Below are 20,848 nucleotides of genomic sequence, written 5' to 3' on the forward strand. Positions count from 1 at the left end.
TCACCGTGTTTTGCCTCTCCTTCAGGAACAGGCCAGGTATCCCACCATGTTATTCGCAGTTTCACCATATTCACGATGGTCTTTAAACAGAAAACAGCAAACAACATATGAAAAAGTTATTCGCAGTTTTTCTGTATTTCTGGTTCTGTTAATCCCCTACTACAGCGAATACAGAGGGAGAAGTGTATAGGCTTATATCCCATCAAATCCTCGCAGGGCAGAGTTCTAGGCAGGTTACAAATAGCATAAATGTTATACATCTTATATACATACAGTAAATGATAAAAGTTGATTACATCCTTAACAAATATTTCAGAACCTTTTTATAGGTAGAGGGTTACCGATAGCTTTCTCATTGCATCAAGTAGTTCTTCAGTGTGAAATCCAAGTCCTTCATAGTGGACTAAATCAGGGAAGCCCAGTTCAAATGCCACCACATTTTCTTGAACAGGTCACAAACCTCCATGGTTTCAGGTACCCAATAATATTTTAGGTCACCTGGGGACAGGAAAATACCTACCATACCTGAATATAACTTGCTTTAAGCTACAACTGAAAAAAAAAGGCATGAACCAAATCCAAATATATTTACTGTACCTCAAAATCCACTTGGTGCTGTAAATGCTGTACTAGTCTGATAGTGTTCACTAGAGTAGTATGCATACAATCCATGGTTTCCTTCTGCTGTGCAGAAATTTTTTCCATCTGTCCACATAAAGACTTATAACGTAACTTCACAAGTGATAATTCTTCCAAAAGTTTCACTGGATTTTCCTAATTATGATTTCAAATTGGAGTTTAAAATTAGTTAAGTAAGGATTTTGTTTCTTGTGTTTTAATCGAAAAATTATGACTTATCTGATAAATTTCTTTCCTTTAGACACAGCAGATGAATCCAGAGACAAGTAGGTTCTGCCCATCTACCAGCAGGAAGAGATAAAGAGTACCAAGTTCAGTTGAACTCTGCCTTATTGGATGGAAAGCCTCCTAGTTAACCAGTATTGCTTATAATAAAGTAAAAGGAAATATCTATCAAAACTCCTTTCCCACACCTCAGAACTTAGAATTCGCAACAATTAGCATGAAAACTGAACCAATTTACTAACAATGACAAAAAACGTAAACCCTCGCAACCATGAATCTTCAAAGTACAGATAGGGTAGGACTCAAGATTCATCTGCTGCATCTAAAAGGAGAGGAAAAAAAAATCAGGTAAGAGACATAATTTTTCATTCCTTAGTGCCAGCAGCAGATGAATCCAGAGATGAGCAAGATGTAGCAAAGTTCTGTAGTCTTCTAAGTAGGGAGAAGAGAGGCCTCAGTCCCTGAAAGCACTGAAACTCCAGACTGTACATCAGAATGTGCCGCCACATGCATCCAATGTTGTTTCTAAAATATATGCAAGGATGACCATGTTGCTGCTCTATAAATTTATTACAAAGAAAATCAACAAGATTTTGCCCAAGACGTTGTTATAGCTTTGGTGGAATATGCATTAACCGTCAATGGCGCCTGCTTTCCTGTGAGAATATAAGTAGACACGATGGCCTCCTGAATCCACCGTCATCTTGGATGCCGCCACTCCTTTTGACCTACCTGAAAAAGGGCAAACAGATGATCCATATGCCGAAACTCATTGGTTGCTTGAAGATACTGAATGAGAACTCTGTGTGTACATCAAGGAGCTGCAGCAACTGAAACGGACCATAGTAGCCTTCTCTAAAAGATGAAAGGAAAAGTGACTGATATGAAATAAAGATACCACTTTCAGAAGAAAGAAGGGGACCATATGAATAGACACCGCTGCCTCAGAAAAGCAAAAAAAAAAAAAAAGGATCTCGACATAACACCTGCAACTGACACTGCAGACTGAAGGCAACACTGCAAGAAATACTGTCTTGATCATAAGATCTTTAGTTTAGCCTTTCAGAGCTGTTCAAAGGGAGCCATTTGCAAAGCCCAGAATGCAAGATTAAGGCTCTAATCCAGACAAGGCCTCTGCAGAGGAGGCCTCAGCCTATTGACTTCTTTCAGAACCGCACCACATCCAGCTGTGTAGCCAAAGAAAAATTAGAGATCCTGCCCCTATAACACGCTAAAGAATCTACCTGAACCCACAGGGAATTGCAGGCCAGGCCCTTGGAAATTCTGACCTGTAGAAAGGTGAGAATGTGCAACAGTGAAGAACTGAATTGCACAACAGCCCTCTATATAACCAATCCTCAAAAAACGCGCCACACATAAGCATACGTAGCCAAAATGGAAGCTTTTTTGGCATGATTATAACTTCCTTCGAATAGCCCTTCCTTCTAAAAGTTGACCTTTCAATAGCCAGGCCTTAAGACCAAAGCAGGAGGGCCCCTCTATCTGAGAATCTGGACCCTGAGAATGTCTTGTGTTACTGGGAATCGCCAACGGCTCATCCACCAACAACCTGATAAGATCTGCATATCAGGGCCGGTGAGGCCAGTCTGGAGCCACTAGAATCACAAGCCCCGAGTGTTGAACCATCTGATGCAGCACCCTGCCTATCATCTGCTATAGAAGAAAGATGTAAAGAAGAGAATCCTAAGGCTATGGCTGAAGAAAATCATTGATGCTCTCCGAAGACCTCTCTGTACCTATTGAAAAACTCATTGCCATGCGATCCATGGCTGGCATGCCCCTCAAGGACATCACATGGCTGGCATGCCCCTCAAGGATTATCACATTTCTGCTCAGATAATCTACTCAAATATTCAACTTCCCCACTGTGTGTGCTGCGGAGATCAGAAGGTGCTCTTTCATTGTCAAAGAGGCATTGCAGGCAACCAGAGCCTTAAATAACACTCTCAACTCTAGGCAATTGATGGACCAAGTGCCCTAGCATTGGATTGAAGACAATGAGCACTCCACTCTTTTAGGCTTGCTTCTGTGGTCACCAGAATCAAGTCTGGGGAGGCCAGCGGCATGCCCCAAAGCAGATTGAAAAGATGAAGCCAACATGTCATACTGCTGTGGTCTTGTGATGTCTAATGAAGCCATCGGTCATAATCCTGAGACACAAGTGACCACCATGACAACAGGGATTGCTGAAGAGGTCTTATGAAATATGACCTCTAAGGTCACCACCATTGACCCCAAAACCTGGACATAATCCCACATCCGGGAACAAGGACTGACATGGTGACATAATTTGTCACCGTCACTGAGGATAACCGTGGGAAACCATTCCCATGTCATTCTTTAAAGAGAGAGGTAAGAATCAGAGTATGAATGGGCACAACCACTAGCCCTCAAGCCTTGCATTGAAGAATGCTGGTGTAGGACTGAGGTTGAGACAGACAACTAAAGAATAACATGGGATAGTTTCCTACAGTTATCCACAGGGATGGGGACAAATTCTGTCAGTGTCAATTCTCATAGCAAACTGCGAACTTGAGATAGTAATTTGTCTCACCGCGGAACTGAAGAAACACTTTGCCCTGGGCGGTTTCAAATTGTACCCTAGGTATTCAGATGGGAAGAGACTTGGGAAAAATTGATCACCCATCCCAATGCCTGCAAGAGAGATAGACCACCCTGTCCATAGCTCGCTGATTCTCCTGTGCCTGGGGAGCTTGAATCAACAAGAATGAAATTAACATAAGAATTGTCATACTGGGACAGACCAAAAGGTCCATCAAGCCCAGAATTCTGTTTCCAACAGTGGCCAACCCAGGTCCCAAATACCTAGCTAGATCCCCAAGGAGCAAAACAGATTCTATGCTGCTTATCCTAGGAATAAGCAGTGGATTTTCCCAAGCCATCTCAATAACAACTTATGGCAGGGGTGTCAAACTCTCACATTAGGGGGCTGAAATTCAAAACACAGGCTAAGTCACAGGCCAGAACCATGCCCCCATAATAATACTAATTATAACACCATTTTTTCCATTCATTTTTCATATATACACACAATATATAATCTTATTAACACATAATGGTAATGGTTAACCACAAAATTAAACTACACAAAGCACACTGTATGCTTCTCAACATTCATTCCTACCAGAACACAGATAACCCCTATGCAAATACGGGATCAAAAACTAAAAGTGCTAATATATATTTAAAAAAAAAACAAAAACCAAACACAACCCCCCTAAGATTCAAGATTCTGCATGCAGTACAACTCCCAGAGAAAAAGAAACAAATGTATTTCTTACTGAGCAGTGCAAAAGATAAGACAGCAGATTCAAATGCTCAAAATTGACACAATTCAAACACTAGCTTGAAAATAAAATCATTCCCCCTACCTTTGTCTCCCTCCATGCTGTGCCTCCCTCCGACGGGTGTCTAACCTTCTGGCTGGCTCCAACCTGGCCATTTTATGCGGCCTGCAGTCCAATGCCCCCCAGTGTTATCTTGTGGCCGGCTCCCTCCTCCTCACAGCCAGTGTGCATGGAGCCGCATACAGCAGCTCCTCATGCGTCCTGCACCTGAAGCCTTCTCTCCAACATCGCAACGTCAGAGGGAATGCTTCTGGATGAGGTGTGGGACGTGTGAGGAACCGCTGCACGTGGCTCCGTGCACACTAAGGCTGTAAGGAGGAGGGAGCCGGCCACAAGGTAAGACTGGGGGCATCGGACCGCAGGCCACATAAAATGACCAGGCGGGCCAGATTTGGCCCATGGGCCTCGAGTTCGACACCTGTGGCTTACTGGACTTCTCTAAACCTTTTTTTAAACCCTGCTAAGCTAACTGATTTCACCACATTCTCCGGTAACAAATTCTAGTTTAATTACATGTTGTGTGAAGACTATTTTCTCTGGTTTGTTCTAAATCTACTACTTAGTAGCTTCATTGCATGTCCCCTAGTTCTAGGATTTTTGGAAAGAGTGAACAAGCAATTCACATCTATCCTTTCCACTCCACTCATTATCTTATAGACCTCTATGTCACCTCTGAGCCATCTCTTCTCTATGCTGAAGAGCCCTATCCGCTTTAGCCTTTCCTCATAGGGACGTCATCCCATCTCTTATTTTTGTCACCCTTCTCTGTACCTTTTCTAATTCCACTATAATCTTTTTCAAGATATGGCGAGCAGAACTGAACACAGTATACGAGGTGCAGCCATTCCATAGATCAATACAAGGGCATAATAACATTTTTATCAACCCAGATGCTGCCAATGGCCCTAATCCACACACTGGCCCTGCACACCGCCTGGAGCCCAAGGCTGGGTTGTAGCCACGCTGCAGTCCCGGACCGGGACTCAGCAGCACCCCTAGTGGCTAAACCTAGCAAGAACCACAGCGTGTGGCCCGGCCTGAGCCACCTTGCAGGACTGGAGTGACACAAAAAATGGGAACTCAAAATAATCAAAATCACACAAAGAAAGTATAGATGAAAAAAAACTTCACTTTTACTTGGTAAACCACTACTGTCAGAATGTCAACAATAAAGTTAATCACGTTCAATGCAAAACTCCAAAAGAAGGCAAAATAAACAATGCAGGAAAAAGTTCCAACTTTTCCTTTAAACTCAGTCAGTAATGTTTTTGAGTTAGGGCTCTCCTCAGAGCCAGCAGTCTGTATTCTAAACAAGGCGCAAAAATCATATTCTAGTTCTGCGAGTTGCTTTCCAAAAACAGTTCACACTTTCACAAAACAAAGCCTCTAGCACAGGGATCTTAAAGTCCCTCCTTGAGGGCCGCAATCCAGTCAGGTTTTCAGGATTTCCCCAATGAATATGCATTGAAAGCAGTGCATGCACTTAGATCTCATGCATATTCATTGGGGAAATCCTGAAAACCCGACTGGATTACGGCCCTCAAGGAGGGACTTTGAGACCCCTGCATCTAACAGCAATTAACAGCACTGCTAGGATTAGGAGAGTGTCTTAGGTTTGCTAAGAAAAGCTTTTGCAATGGCTTTCAAAATTCCCTCCTTGGGTGACTACAAACCTCTCCCAGGAGACACTTCCAGCTTTATAAAGAAAAGCCCAAAATACTGAACTCAAAACAAAAACAGTTTCAAAAAAAACTCACTGTTTGTAGCTGATGGATAAGCCAACCTCCATGGCTTCAGAAAAGTGCTCCAATTCCTCAGACAAAGATTCTGGTATTTCCATTGGAAGCTCCACGTCAGGTAAAGATAAATCCAGGGCTTCTCCAGCCTCTTCCACCTCCATAGGTGTGGCTTGGTTGCTCCTGCTTGGCCCAGGGAGATCCTCAGGGAGAAAAGGCCTAAACCTTTTCTCTATCCTGCCTGCCTGTTTGTTCACCACTGCTGGCTTTTCTATTCTAGGGACACGCCCTAACCTAGCTGACTCAGCAGGGAACTGGATAGCTCTTGGGCTCCTCCGGTGGTGACCCAAATACTCCCTACCTACTAGATTCTCAGAAAGATCATGCTCCCCCTGGTGGTTGACTGGGAAATTGTCAGGATCAGGGCCAGGACAGACCTTATAAACTCCCTTTCTGGGTTTACCCTTTACTTTCCCTTCTGACTTAACTAGGACGCTGGCAAGCCCAGCGCCTGTCTGGTCACAGGGTGGAACAGCAGCCTGCCGCCAACACCACCGCAGTAAGGGAGCCCAAGACTGGTGCCACACTGCTATACACCCAACAGGACATTTAAGTGCGATCTCGCCAGCCCTGCACGGACCGGCAGGAATTTTCTGCGGACTGGTGGTTGAATAACACTGTACTAGGGTACTCAACTCTCGTGAGAACCAACGTCAGTCACTCAGCAAGCCAGATGCCGAAGAGTTTGCAACTGCCCTGCACCGCTGGAGATTCGCTGTCCGCCATCCCGGGGGCTCTGAAAGAGGTACCGGGGGTGGAGGATGATTTACAATCACTGCATAGGCCGCCCCATATAACTAGGCAGCGCTCCATACACAAGTTTGTAAAACCCATGTATAGGCCGCGGCCTGTATATGGGGAAATATGGTACACGCTGCCGCTTGCCAAACAAGAGCAAAGGCCTCAAAAAGACAATCTTCAAGGAAGCCTCTAGCTTCTTACCTTGAACATTCTTCAGAGAAACACCACTGGAAGCGTGGTCTTCTAAGTAACTGCTGCCACAAGAGCATCCACTTCAGGCAGCTTGAATTTAGTTTGCTCCTCGAGACACATGTTAAAAGCCAAGCCATAGCTTTCACCACACACAGCCCTGCATCCAGCATGGTCCACTGAAACAAAAATTAACTTCTGCATAGTCTATGCACAGGAAATGCTTTTGAAGGCCTCCTTGTACTGGCCATCTTCAGATTGGTAGAGGCTGTTGTCTGAGAATCAGGGGTGACAATATTAAGTCCCTGCCGTGCCTTAGTGATAAAGGAAGGCAATTCTCTTTGAAAATCTGCAGTAGGGTCATCTGCTTCACTCAAACGCATCTCCTCTTCCTCCAAGTCTTCTCCAAACAAATCAGAGCACATTAGTCCTTTCCCCATTGAAAGGATGGGATAAAGAGACTACATCTGACCCCCAAGGGCTTAGCTGCTATGTGCTCTTGTATCAGAGGGAACCGAGGACATTCAGGGGAAACTCCCCCCCCCCAAAAAAAAAAAAAAAAAAAAAAAAAAAACTTAGAAGATCCCACAGATGCTGCCATGGTCCCTACAGGCATTGCCCCTTTAATAAAAAAGGCCCTATGCATCAACAAGACAAATTCTGGGGAAAATGGTTCTGAACCTGAAAAGGCCATCCCCATATTCCCAGGAGCAGTCTTCCCTGAGGTTGAAGGTAGGACTGAATCAGATCCTAAAACTGCCAATTCTAGCCTAGCAACAGTCGATTCCTGCAGGGAAAAGGTGGTCGCGGTAGACTGAGGAGATGGTGGCTGCCCTTCCCCCACACAGAATAAAAAAAAAGGCTCCATTACCTGTGATCGCACCATCCCTCACCGAGGCATCCAAACGGCCACCCAAATAGACCACAGTGCGAATCACTTAAATCCCACCATTCTGCAGAAACCGCTGAGTCGCACTGATCAAGCATCCAAATTTCTAAAGAATATTTAAAGGTATGTACTCTCACCCAGCTAACAAATGGTTTAAAAGTGATGGGGAGGGAGGAAAAACAGTCAATCCAGCCTCTAGCAGCTGCAGGGCCCCTATCTTGTCAGGGTCAGACGCACCAAGAATCACCTTAATCAAGAATCACCAGGCTGTGTCTATGGGGGGGTTTTGCGTGGGAAAGAACATACAGAACACCAAAAGGGAAGGAAGGGACCAAGTGTAACTCCCAAGGCTTGCGTCACTCAGCCAGACATCCTTAAGCTCAACTAAACCAGGCCAGAACAGGAGCTGTGCAGAACAAATCCATCTGCCTGCTGGAGAGAGCATACTGGTTGCAACCAGAAGGCTTTCTATCCAATAACACAGAGTTCAACTCTATAGTCTCTCTCCACCTGCTGGTAGAAGGACAGAGCCTACTTGTCTCTGGATTCATCTACTGCTGGCACTAAGGAACTTTGATATTATACAAATAAAAACAATTCAAAAAAATGAATCACTATTTCGCCATCATTAGATATCAGAATAGCATTGAACACGTCCCCCATCCTCCCAAGGTTGTTGATATTAATAAAATCTTATTCTTTATGACTTGGAACTAACAATCAACGCTGGCTTATGTGCACATGATTCAACTGAATCAAATATGAAGAGACTAGAGACATAAAAGAACAGTGGAGAAGAAGTATGGTAGGGGAAGATAGATGGGAGCAGAAAATCACAACTGTGCTCATACCACCTTTTTCATCCATTAGCCACCAATGATATCACTCTCATAACTACAGTTTTTAAGCATTCCAAATGGAAAAGGTTTTGCTAACTTATCCACTTTTTGTAACACTAGGTAGCAATGGTATGGCATTGTCCCAACTAGTCTGTATTTTTCTTTAACTAAAGAGTAAGCATAAAAACAAACAAAGACATTAGGGCTACCACAGTAACTCTATGACTGTTCAACAAGTCAACAGCCTGCTCAACATTCAGTGAAAGCTCTGTTTACAGTGTCTCCATCTTTAACACAATGTTAAACTTAATAAAATGCACTAACTTGTTATTGGCAGTAGAAATGTTTCCACACAAGTTAACATATAAAACCCCTTAGTATACAAGTTTGATAGCCCCAGTAGTTAACATCCTGTATTTCTAAGCTGCACACTAGAGAATGACATAGGGAAAAATTTTTCTTCGTTCCCACAGGAACTCATTTTCCCATCCCATTCCTGAAAGCTCTGTCCTCATCTGCACAATCATAAGTGTTCAAGGCTTGTGCAGTTAAGGCAGAGCTTACAGGAATGGGGCAGGGACAGCGAAAAATTTGTCCCCGTGCTCTTCTCTACTGCACACTTCCAACTGGCTTCCAGACTTCATTCTTAATCAGTGTTCTCCCCAGAAATTTTTTCCAGCCGGGTGGCATGAAAAAGTAGCCGGGTGGGGCGGGATGGGAAAAATTAACCCCCTCTTTTACTAAGGTGCGCTAGCATTTTTAGCACATGCAAATCCCCGTGCTAAGCGGGAAAACTAAAGCCAACTCAATGCTGGTGTTAGCGCCTAGTGCGCATGACAATTTTGCACACGCTAAGCACACGCTAAAACCACTATCGCAACTTCGTAAAAGGAGCCCTAAATGTGTACTATTTTTTATTAGTTTATTATTTTCCAATGCTCAATATGACTTCCTTTAAGGTTTGACACTTGTGCCAGAATATTTTTACTAAATTTAAGTAGTATCCAATTCTAGAAGGGAATAATTATTATTATTATTATTTATTTTAGTTCTTTATTCATTTTCAAACTTACAATAAGTGTGACATATGTTCAAACAAATTAACAATAAATACATCACTTAATAATCATCATTGGTACAAAACAAACTCTTATCACCCTCCCTTCCCACCCTTTCCTACCATATAATCAAATATCTTATAGAATATGTAATAGTAAAATAACCCCCCTTCCCCCCTCACTATTGAACTTGTAAATTTAAGGGAAACAATTTCATCTAAACAGTACAATATTTTGTTAATGGCTCCCCACACATCTTGAAATTTCCTGAAACATCCCCCCAGGTACATTAGATAGATTGTGAGCCCACCGGGACAGAGAGGGAAAATACTTGAGTACCCGACTGTAAAAACCACTTAGATAACCTTGAAAGGCGGTATATAAAATCCTAATAAACTTGAAACTTAAAATTCTAATAAACTATTGCAATAAATCTCTCCATTTTATAAACATGACAAAGAATTCCACCAGAAATTATAATTTAATCTACTCCAATCTTTCCAATTATACGTAATTTGTTGAATGGCAACACCAGTCATTATGAGTAAAGCAATGTTACTTACCGTAACAGTTGTTATCCAGGGACAGCAGGCAGCTATTCTCACTAGTGGGTGATGTCATCCGACAGAGCCCCGATACGGACATCTTGCAAGCATGTCTTGCTTGAAGAAACTCAGAAGTTTCGAGATGCCCGCACCGCGCATGCGCCAGTGCCTTCCCGCCCGATGCTCCGGGCGTGTCTCCTCAGTTCAGGTAGCTAGCAGAGAAGCCAACCCAGGGGAGGTGGGTGGGACGTGAGAATAGCTGCCTGCTGTCCCTGGATAACAACTGTTACGGTAAGTAACATTGCTTTATCCCAGGACAAGCAGGCAGGTATTCTCACTAGTGGGTGACCTCCAAGCTAACCTCAATGGTATGGAGGGAGAGTTGGCAACTTAGGAGAACAAATTTTGTAACACAGTTTGGCCAAACTGCCCATCCCGTCTGGAGAAAGTATCCAGACAATAATGAGAGGTGAACGTATGAACCGAGGACTAAGTGGCAGCCCTACAAATCTCCTCAATCGGTGTCAATCTGAGGAAGGCTACAGAGGCTGCCATTGCTCTGACCCTATGTGCTGTGACCTTACAGGGAAGGGGTAATCCAGCCTGGGCATAGCAGAAAGAGATACAAGCCGCCATCCAGTTGGAGATGGTGCGCTTCGATACAGGTCGTCCCAACTTGTTTGGATCAAAGGAGACGAAAAGTTGAGGAGCAGTTCTGTGTGGTTTGGTGCGATCCAAGTAGAAAGCCAAAGCACGTTTACAGTCCAGAGTGTGAAGAGCTGATTCTCCAGGATGAGAATGAGGCTTTGGAAAGAACACTGGAAGCACAATGGATTGGTTGAGGTGAAATTCAGAGACCACTTTAGGCAGGAATTTCGGGTGAGTGCAGAGGACCACCTTGTCATGATGGAATACTGTGAAAGGTGGGTCCGTCACCAAGGCCTGAAGCTCACTGACCCTGCGAGCAGATGTGAGGGCCACCAGAAAAACCACTTTCCAAGTGAGAAACTTTAGTGGAGCCTTGCTCAGAGGCTCAAAAGGAGGTTTCATAAGCTGAGAAAGGACAGCATTTAGATCCCAAACCACTGGAGGCAGTTTGAGAGGAGGATTGACATGAAAAAGTCCTTTCATAAATCTGGAAACCACAGGATGAGAAGAGAGAGGTTTCCCTTGTAGAGGCTGATGGAAAGCCGCAATAGCACTCAGGTGGACTCGTATAGATGTCGACTTGAGACCAGACTGAGACAGATGTAAAAGATAGTCCAAAACAGAGGATAGGGAGGCTCGCTGAGGCTCCTTAGAATTGGAAATACACCATGAAGAAAATCTAGTCCATTTTTGGGAGTAGCATTGACGAGTAGCAGGCTTCCTGGAAGCCTCCAAGACATCCCTCACCGCCTGGGAAAACTGGTGCGGAGTTACGTTGAGAGGAACCAAGCTGTCAGGTGGAGAGACTGCAGGTTGGGATGAAGCAGAGACCCCTGATGATGAGTAAGCAGTGAAGGAAACACTGGAAGTAGGTACGGTTCCCTGCTGCTGAGTTGAAATAGAAGGGAGAACCAAGGTTGCTTGGGCCACCGAGGAGCTATCAGAATCATGGTGGCATGGTCGGACTTCAGCTTGACCAGAGTCTTTTGAATGAGAGGGAACGGCGGAACGCATACAGAAAGCGATTCCCCCAATCCAGCAGAAAAGCATCTGCCTCGAGGCGATGAGGAGCGTAAATCCTGGAGCAAAACTGAGGCAGCTTGAAATTGTGGGGAGCCGCAAAGAGGTCTATCTGAGGCGTTCCCCACTGAGCAAAGATCTGATGAAGGGGCTTGGAATGAAGGGTCCATTCGTGAGGCTGGAGAAGACGACTCAGTTTGTCCGCCAAGACATTATCACTCCCCTGAATGTAGACAGCTTTGAGGAAGGTGTTGTGGCGAACCGCCCAATCCCAGACTCTGAGAGCTTCCTGGCAGAGGGAGGCCGAGCCCGTGCCCCCCTGCTTGTTGACATAATACATGGCGACCTGATTGTCGGTGCGAATGAGGACCACCATGTCGTGAAGCAGATGTTGAAAAGCTTGAAGAGCATTGAAGATGGCTCTGAGCTCCAGAAGATTGATTTGATGGAGTCGGTCCGCACAGGTCCAGAATCCCTGAGTGCGAAGCCCATCCAGATGTGCTCCCCAGGCATAGGTCGAGGAATCGGTTGTGAGAACCTTCTGGTGGGGAGGAGAATGAAACCTCTGGATAGATTCGAAGAGGTCATCCACCAGAGTAGAGACTGCCGAAGAGCAGGAGTGACTGTGATGTATCGAGTCAACGGATCCGACACCTGAGTCCACTGAGATGCCAGGGTCCACTGAGGAATTCTGAGGTGGAGTCTGGCAAACGGCGTCACATGAACTGTAGAGGCCATGTGGCCCAGGAGGACCATCATGTGTCTCGCTGAGATGGTCTGGCGAGAAGACACAGACTGGCAGAGATGAAGGAGAGCATCCATGCGCTGAGGAGGAAGGAATGCCCCGAAGAAGGGAAGAGACTGGGTCGGCTGTAGATGAGACTTGGGAAATTTGATCTCGAATCCCAAACTCTGCAGGAACAGAATCGTTGACAGGGTTGCTGAGGTGACCCCTGAGGCCGAGGGAGCCTTGATCAGCCAGTCGTCGAGGTAGGGGAATACCTGAAGACCTTGCTTCCGGAGGGCCGCGGCCACTACCACCAGACATTTGGTGAAGACTCTGGGGGACGAAGACAGGCCGAATGGAAGCACTCGATACTGCAGATGGAGATGTCCCACCCGAAATCTGAGGAACTTGCGAGAGGCCGGATAAATGGGAATATGAGTGTAGGCCCCCTTGAGATCCAGAGAGCATAACCAGTCGTTCTGCTCGAGGAGGGGGTAGAGAGAAGCAAGAGTCAGCATGCGAAACCTCTCTTTGACTAGGAATTTGTTGAGGACCCTGAGGTCCAAAATGGGTCGCAGGTCGCCCGTCTTCTTCGGAACAAGGAAGTATCGGGAAGTATGGTATGGTTCCACCTGAGGAAAGGTTTCCATAGATCAAACACTAAAACAAAGGTACTCAACTTCCGAGGAACAGACTTTGCACGCATGGGAGTTTTCGTCCATCAGGCACTCCAGGACCAAACTAAGACAGGGAATGTGGAGGATATGTGGTCATCCCTGAAATCTGTCATACATGAGGCAACCGGCCGTTACATAAAATCATCACATAAACGGCGAAGAAAAGACAAACCCCAGTGGTTCACCACAGAGATCTCACGTCTCGTTAAGGAGAAGAAAAACGCATTTGCTTCCTTCAAACGCACGGGGAAAAGCGAAGATCAACTGCTACACAGGATCAAGTCCACAGAGGTCAAAACGGCAGTCAGGGAGGCCAAACTTCGAGTGGAAGAAAATCTAGCAAACAACATTAAGAAAGGGGACAAATCCTTCTTCCGGTATATCAGTGACAGGAAAAAAAACACAGACGGGATAGTACGCCTGAGAAAAACGGACGGGAATTACGCGGAATCGGATCCCGAAAAGGCTGAACTACTGAATGAATACTTCTGCTCGGTCTTCACCTGCGAGGCGCCAGGGTCCGGCCCTCAATTGAAGCCACAGTCAAACACAAAAGACCCGTTTCGGAATTTTAAATTCACACCCAGCGAGGTTTACTTTGAGCTAACAAAACTCAAGGTGGACAAAGCCATGGGACCGGACAATCTGCACCCCAGAGTGCTCATGGAGATAGGTGATGTCCTTGCAGAACCATTGGCCAAGCTATTCAATCTCTCACTGAGTACAGGGACAGTCCCCTTGAACTGGAAAACAGCTAACGTCGTTCCTCTGCACAAAAAGGGTTGCAGGACAGAAGCTGCAAATTACAGACCGGTGAGTCTGACATCGATAGTATGCAAACTTATGGAAACACTGATCAAACGCCAATTGGACACGGTCTTGGACGAAGGGAATCTACGGGACCCCAATCAACATGGATTCACCAAGGGTAGGTCCTGCCAATCAAACCTCATCAGCTTCTTTGACTGGGTAACAAAAAGATTGGACGAAGGAGATTCACTGGACATAGTGTACCTAGACTTCAGTAAAGCTTTTGACAGCGTCCCACATCGCAGACTGTTAAACAAGATGAAATCGATGGGGTTAGGAGAGACTCTAACGGCATGGGTCAATGATTGGCTGAGTGGCAGACTTCAGAGGGTGATGGTTAACGGTACTTTCTCTGAGACATCGGAGGTGACCAGCGGGGTGCCGCAGAGCTCGGTCTTGGGTCCGCTCCTCTTCAACATATTCATAGGAGATCTGACTCAAGGGCTTCAGGGTAAAGTAACATTATTCGCCGACGACACCAAACTATGTAATATGGTAAGCGAGAGCAATTTACAAGATAGCATGGCGCAGGACCTGCGTACATTGGAATGCTGGTCCTCAACCTGGCAGCTGGGCTTCAATGCTGGGAAGTGTAAGGTCATGCACCTAGGTAGCAGAAACCCGGGCAGAACTTATACCTTAAACGGGGAGACCTTGACCAGGACTTCAGCGGAACGAGATTTAGGAGTAATCATTAGTGCAGACATGAAATCTGCCAATCAGGTGGAGAAGGCTTCCTCAAGGGCAAGGCAGATGCTGGGTTGCATCCGTAGAAGTTTCGTCAGCAGAAAACCTGATGTCATAATGCCACTGTACAGGACCATGGTGAGACCTCATCTGGAATACTGCGTGCAATTCTGGAAGCCACATTACCGCAAAGACGTGCAGAGGGTTGAGTCGGTCCAAAGGATGGCCACCAGAATGGTCTCAGGGCTTAAAGGTCTCTCGTACGAAGCAAGACTAAACAATTTGCAGCTCTACACTCTCGAGGAACGCAGGGAGAGGGGAGACATGATTGAGACGTTTAAATACGTCACTGGACGTATAGAAGTGGAAGATAACATTTTCCTTCTCAGAGGCCCCTCAACCACAAGGGGGCACCCGCTCAAACTCAAGGGCGGGAAATTTCACAGCGACACCAGGAAGTATTTCTTCACGGAGCGAGTGATTGATCAATGGAACAAGCTTCCAGTACAGGTAATCGAGGCCAGCAGCGTGCCAGATTTTAAGAATAAATGGGACACCCATGTGGGATCACTACGTGGGTCAGGGCAAAACATTGGCTAATCTTAAGGGGAGGGTCTATAGAGTGGGCAGACTTGATGGGCCTTGGCCCTTTTCTGCCGTCATCTTTCTATGTTTCCATGTTTCTATGAAGGCACTGGCGCATGCGCGGTGCGGGCATCTCGAAACTTCTGAGTTTCTTCAAGCAAGACATGCTTGCAAGATGTCCGTATCGGGGCTCTATCGGATGACATCACCCACTAGTGAGAATACCTGCCTGCTTGTCCTGGGATAATAATTTATTATTGTTTGTAGACATCTGACTTTTTGCTCTCATTGCCATACCAAATAGCACAGTATCATATGATAATGCCACTGGGTTATCTAATAAAAAATTAATTTGGTCCCAAATTGATTTCCAGAAATTCATAATAAATGGGCAATAGAATAATAAATGATCTAAAGTCCCTGCTTCTAGATGACAGTGCCAACATTTATTAGACATAGAGCTATCCAATTTTTGTAACCGAACAGGGGTCCATAGCGCTCTATGTAACAGAAAAAAAACGAGTTTGTCTCATAGATGCCGACAGTGTACATCTCATCCTCGAAGACCAAATTTGTGGCCATTGAGATGCAGTAATTTGATGCTTAATCTCAATGCTCCAAATGTCTCTTAGACCAGTGTTTAATTTCTTTTTAATAAGCCCATTTAATAATTTATACCACTGGGTGGCCTGGTGACCCAAGAAGTCTAGGACATAGGAACATAGGAACTCTATACTATATTGATTATTAAGGTTTTTCCAGTCAGGGAACCCTGCCTGAATGGCATGCTTCAGTTGCAACCATCTAAAACTTTCTGATTTATTAAGTCCATATGTTGCAACTGTGAAAATTCAAGCATATTACCATTAGAAATAACATCATCTAATATACGTATTCCTGCTATCATCCAATGCTTCCAGACGAGCCTTTCTCCGCCAACAGAATAATTAGATATTTTCCCTCTTTCAAATGGTATAGAGGTTTAAAAGAGGGAAAGGCGTTAATGAAGTCATTAGGTTCAATCTAGCCATTTATTTCTGCATGAATTTAAACAACTAAAAAATTAAAAAATAAAAATAGTTCATCCAGTCATACATGCTCATAGGCTTCCTGCGCTAAAATCTGCTATTGCGGTTTAGTAAAAGGGGGCCATAGTGCAAAATATAGACAGCAGATATAAATTCTCAAAATGGACACATTTTGATCACTAAATTGAAAATAAAATCATTTTTCCTACCTTTTTGTCTGGTGATTTCATGAGTCTGGTTACACTTCCTTCTTCTGACTGTAAATCCAATATTTCTTTCTTTCTGCCCCTAAATCCAATATTTCTTTCTTTCTGCCCCTCCCCTTTACTTTCTATCTCTTTCTTTCTCTCCCCCTACCTGCCTGTCTTTCTCTCTCCCCCGGCCCCCCCAAGCCATCGCACCGATTTCTCCACTTCCCCGATTCTTTCCCTACCCCTTAAGCCACCACGCCGATTTCTCCCTGCTGCTTCCACGAGCCAGGCCAGGCACGTACAAGCGCCTGACTCGCAAGACTTCACCCGACGTCAATTCTAACGTCAGAAAGGAAGTTCCAGGCCAGCCAGGCAGCGATTGGCTGGCCCAGAACTTCCTCTCCGATATCAGAATTGACGTCTGAGGTGAACTCTTCTTAGTCCGGAACTTGTACGCGCCTGGCCTGGCTCGGGGAGGCATGAAGAAAAAGATTGCAAAGGCAACACAGTCGACTCGCATTGCCTTTGTGATTGACCATTTGGGCACCCCTGCTGTTATGGTATCCTGTCCTGACCTGAGGAAAGGGGTTTAGTCCCAAAAAAACTGCCTTATTTCCATTTCCTATCTATAAACTTTAATCAATACAGTTACAATACTACTTGATTCTACATAAAGCAATAAAAAAATTCTCTCTATCTTTTGCCATATCACCTTTAATCATCTTCTCTTCGCTCTCGTCCTCGCTCCCTTCCATGCAATATCTGTCCTCTCTTTGCCCCTTCCACCCAGTCTCTGCCCTCTCTACCTCTTCCATCTACTGCGCACCCTCTTTCTGCCCCTTGCAATCACTGTCCACCCTCTCCGTCCTTTCCATCCAGTGTCCGCCCTCTCTCTGTTCCATATGGCACCTTCCCTCATTCTATGTCCCTTCAGTAAACTGTATATCCTGTACCCTTTCTTTCCTTTTTACATGATTCATTTCAGCTTCACCCCCCTCCCCTATGCTCTGGCATCTCTCCTCCTTTCCTTCTCTATCTCCTTCCCTTCTCTCCCCCCATGCCCTGGCATCTCCCTCCTCCCCCCCTCCATGGTCTGGTAGCTCCTTTCCTTTCCTTCCCTCCCATGGTCTTAGCATCTCTTGCTTCTCCTCTCCCTGCCCTGGTTTTCCTTCTCCCCTCTCTCTCCCCAATTGGGTGATGCTGCAGTATTTCTCTCCCTCCCCCCAATTGGATGCACCAGCTTTTCTCTTCCCCCTCCCCCCCCTCATTCGGTGCAGCAGCATTTCTCTTCCCATCCCTCCCAGCTCACAAACCTGTCGGCAGAGCCACTAGGTAAGTTGTAAGCTTCCCTCCATCGTTGACTTATCTTCCATAGGTCAGCGACAGAGGGAAGCTGCTGCTTTTACTTGCTTCGGGCCTTCCTCGCTGCCGGGTACTGCCTTCGCGGAAACAGAAAATAGGCAGGACCCAGCAACGAGGAAGGCCCGAAGCAAGTAAGTATGCTGGCAAAAAAAAAAAAAAGGTGGTGTCAAAAACAAAATTTTTGGCGGCAAGTCAGCCCGGAAAGGAGCATCGGCGGCGGCAGCAGGATTCGCTGGGCGGTCATCTAAAATTAGCCAGGTGGAGCACCCAGCTAAAAGTCCCTGGGGAGAAAGCACAGTTACTTACCGTAACAGGTGTTATCCAGGGACAGCAGGCAGATATTCTTGATTGATGGGTGACGGCACCGACGGAGCCCCGGTACGGACAATTTTAGAGTGATTGCACTCTAAGAACTTGGAAAGTTCTAGCAGGCCGCACCGCGCACGCGCGAGTGCCTTCCCACCCGACGGAGGCGCGCGGTCCCCAGTTAGGATAAGCCAGCTAAGAAGCCAACCCAGGGAGGTGGGTGGGACGCAAGAATATCTGCCTGCTGTCCCTGGATAACACCTGTTACGGTAAGTAACTGTGCTTTATCCCAGGACAAGCAGGCAGCATATTCTTGACTGATGGGTGACCTCCAAGCTAACAAAAAGAGGGATGGAGGGAAAGTTGGCCATTAGGAAAACAAATTTTGCAAAACAGATTGGCTGAAGTGTCCATCCCGTCTGGAAAAAGCATCCAGACAATAATGAGATGTAAAAGTATGAACTGAGGACCAAGTAGCAGCCTTGCAGATTTCCTCAATAGGAGTTGAACGGAGGAAAGCTACAGATGCTGCCATAGCTCGAACTCTATGGGCCGTGACAGAACCTTCCAGTGTCAGTCCGGACTGAGCATAACAGAATGAAATGCACGCTGCAAGCCAATTGGACAACGTACGTTTAGAAAAGGGGCATCCCAATTTATTCGGATCAAAGGACAGAAAGAGTTGAGGAGTTGATCTGTGGGGCTTAGTACGGTCTAAATAGAAAGCTAAAGCCCGTTTACAGTCCAAAGTATGTAAAGCCTGTTCTCCAGAGTGAGAATGAGGTTTTGGAAAGAATACAGGCAGAACAATTGATTGGTTGAGATGAAATTCAGAGACAACCTTAGGGAGAAACTTTGGATGTGTACGCAGAACCACCTTGTCGTGATGAAGGACTGTGAAAGGTGGATCAGCAACTAATGCATGCAGCTCACTGACCCTCCTGGCAGAGGTAAGAGCAATAAGGAAGACCACTTTCCAAGTGAGAAACTTGAAAGGAGCTGTAGCCAAAGGTTCAAATGGAGGCCTCATTAAGGCGGAAAGAACCACATTGAGATCCCAGACTACCGGAGGGGGCTTAAGAGGTGGTTTCACATTGAAAAGACCCTGCATGAATCTGGAAACCAAATGATGAGCTGAGAGAAGTTTCCCATGAACTGGCTCATGAAAAGCAGAAATAGCACTGAGGTGGACTCTGATGGAAGTAGACTTGAGACCAGAGTCAGACAAAGAAAGAAGATAATCTAACAAGGTCTCCAATGCAAGGGAAGTGGGATCATGATGATGAAGAAGACACCAAGAAGAAAAACGGGTCCACTTCTGATGGTAACATTGCAGAGTGGCTGGTTTCCTGGAAGCATCCAGAATAGAACGAACGGGCTGAGACAGAAGAGGATCAGTTGAAGTCAGCCCGAGAGATACCAAGCTGTCAGGTGCAGAGACTGGAGGTTGGGATGTAGAAGGGTCTCCTGATGCTGTGTAAGCAGAGAAGGAGACAGAGGAAGAAGAATAGGCTCCCTGGAACTGAGTTGAAGTAGAAGGGAGAACCAATGTTGCCTGGGCCACCGTGGAGCAATGAGAATCATGGTGGCGTGTTCCCTCTTGAGCTTGAACAAGGTTCGTAACATGAGAGGCAGAGGAGGGAAAGCATACAGGAACAGATTGGACCAATCCAGAAGAAATGCATCCGCCGCCAGACGGTGAGGAGAGGAGAGTCTGGAGCAGAAGTGGGGCAGCTGATGATTGTGAGGAGCTGAAAGAGGTCTATTTGAGGAGTGCCCCATTGAGCGAAAATGGACTGGAGAGTCAAAGGATCAAGAGTCCATTCGTGGGGCTGGAGAATTCTGCTGAGATTGTCCGCTAAGGAATTCTGCTCTCCTGAATGTAGACAGCCTTCAGGAATAATTGGTGATCTGTCGCCCAAGACCAAATCTGTTGGGCTTCTTGACACAACAGGCGAGAGCCTGTCCCACCCTGTTTGTTGATGTAGTACATTGCAACTTGATTGTCTGTGCAAAGTAGAAGAACTTGCGGAAAGAGAAGATGTTGGAAAGTCTTGAGGGCATAAAACATCGCCCGGAGTTCCAGGAAATTGATATGATGTTTCTTCTCCTGAGCCATCCAAAGGCCCTGAGTTTGAAACTCGTTCAAGTGAGCCCCCCAGGCATAAGGGGAGGCGTCTGTGGTGATGATGAGTTGATGAGGAGGTAGATGGAACAGAAGACCTCTGGAGAGATTTGAAGATATCAACCACCATTGTAGAGATTGATGAAGAGGTGATGTCACAAATGTGTCGTGAGCAAGGATCCGTCGCTTGGGACCACTGGGTAGCTAGGGTCCATTGAGGAGTGCGCAGGTGAAGACGTGCGAAGGGGGTGACATGAACTGTCGAGGCCATGTGACCCAAAAGTATCATAATTTGCTTGGCAGAGATGGAGAGTTGTGGAAGCACCTGCTGACATAGAGATTGAAGCTTCTGAAGATGGTTGGACGGCAGGA

At 45.8% G+C, this 20,848-nt stretch overlaps 1 protein-coding gene across 2 annotated transcripts in view; it reads right to left on the reverse strand.

Annotated features, from left to right (window-relative positions):
- SKA2 (spindle and kinetochore associated complex subunit 2) overlaps positions 1 to 20,848 on the reverse strand; it is a 76,968-nt gene that overhangs the window by 30,260 nt on the left and 25,860 nt on the right. For both annotated transcript variants that reach the window (XM_033921584.1, XM_033921585.1), the window contains exon 3: positions 598 to 774. In XM_033921584.1, the coding sequence (XP_033777475.1) occupies positions 598 to 774 (177 nt within the window). The remainder of the gene's footprint in view (positions 1 to 597; positions 775 to 20,848) is intronic.

Source organism: Geotrypetes seraphini, chromosome 15 (genome assembly GCF_902459505.1).
Source record: "Geotrypetes seraphini chromosome 15, aGeoSer1.1, whole genome shotgun sequence".
In the NCBI taxonomy this organism is placed as follows: Eukaryota; Metazoa; Chordata; class Amphibia; order Gymnophiona; family Dermophiidae; genus Geotrypetes; species Geotrypetes seraphini.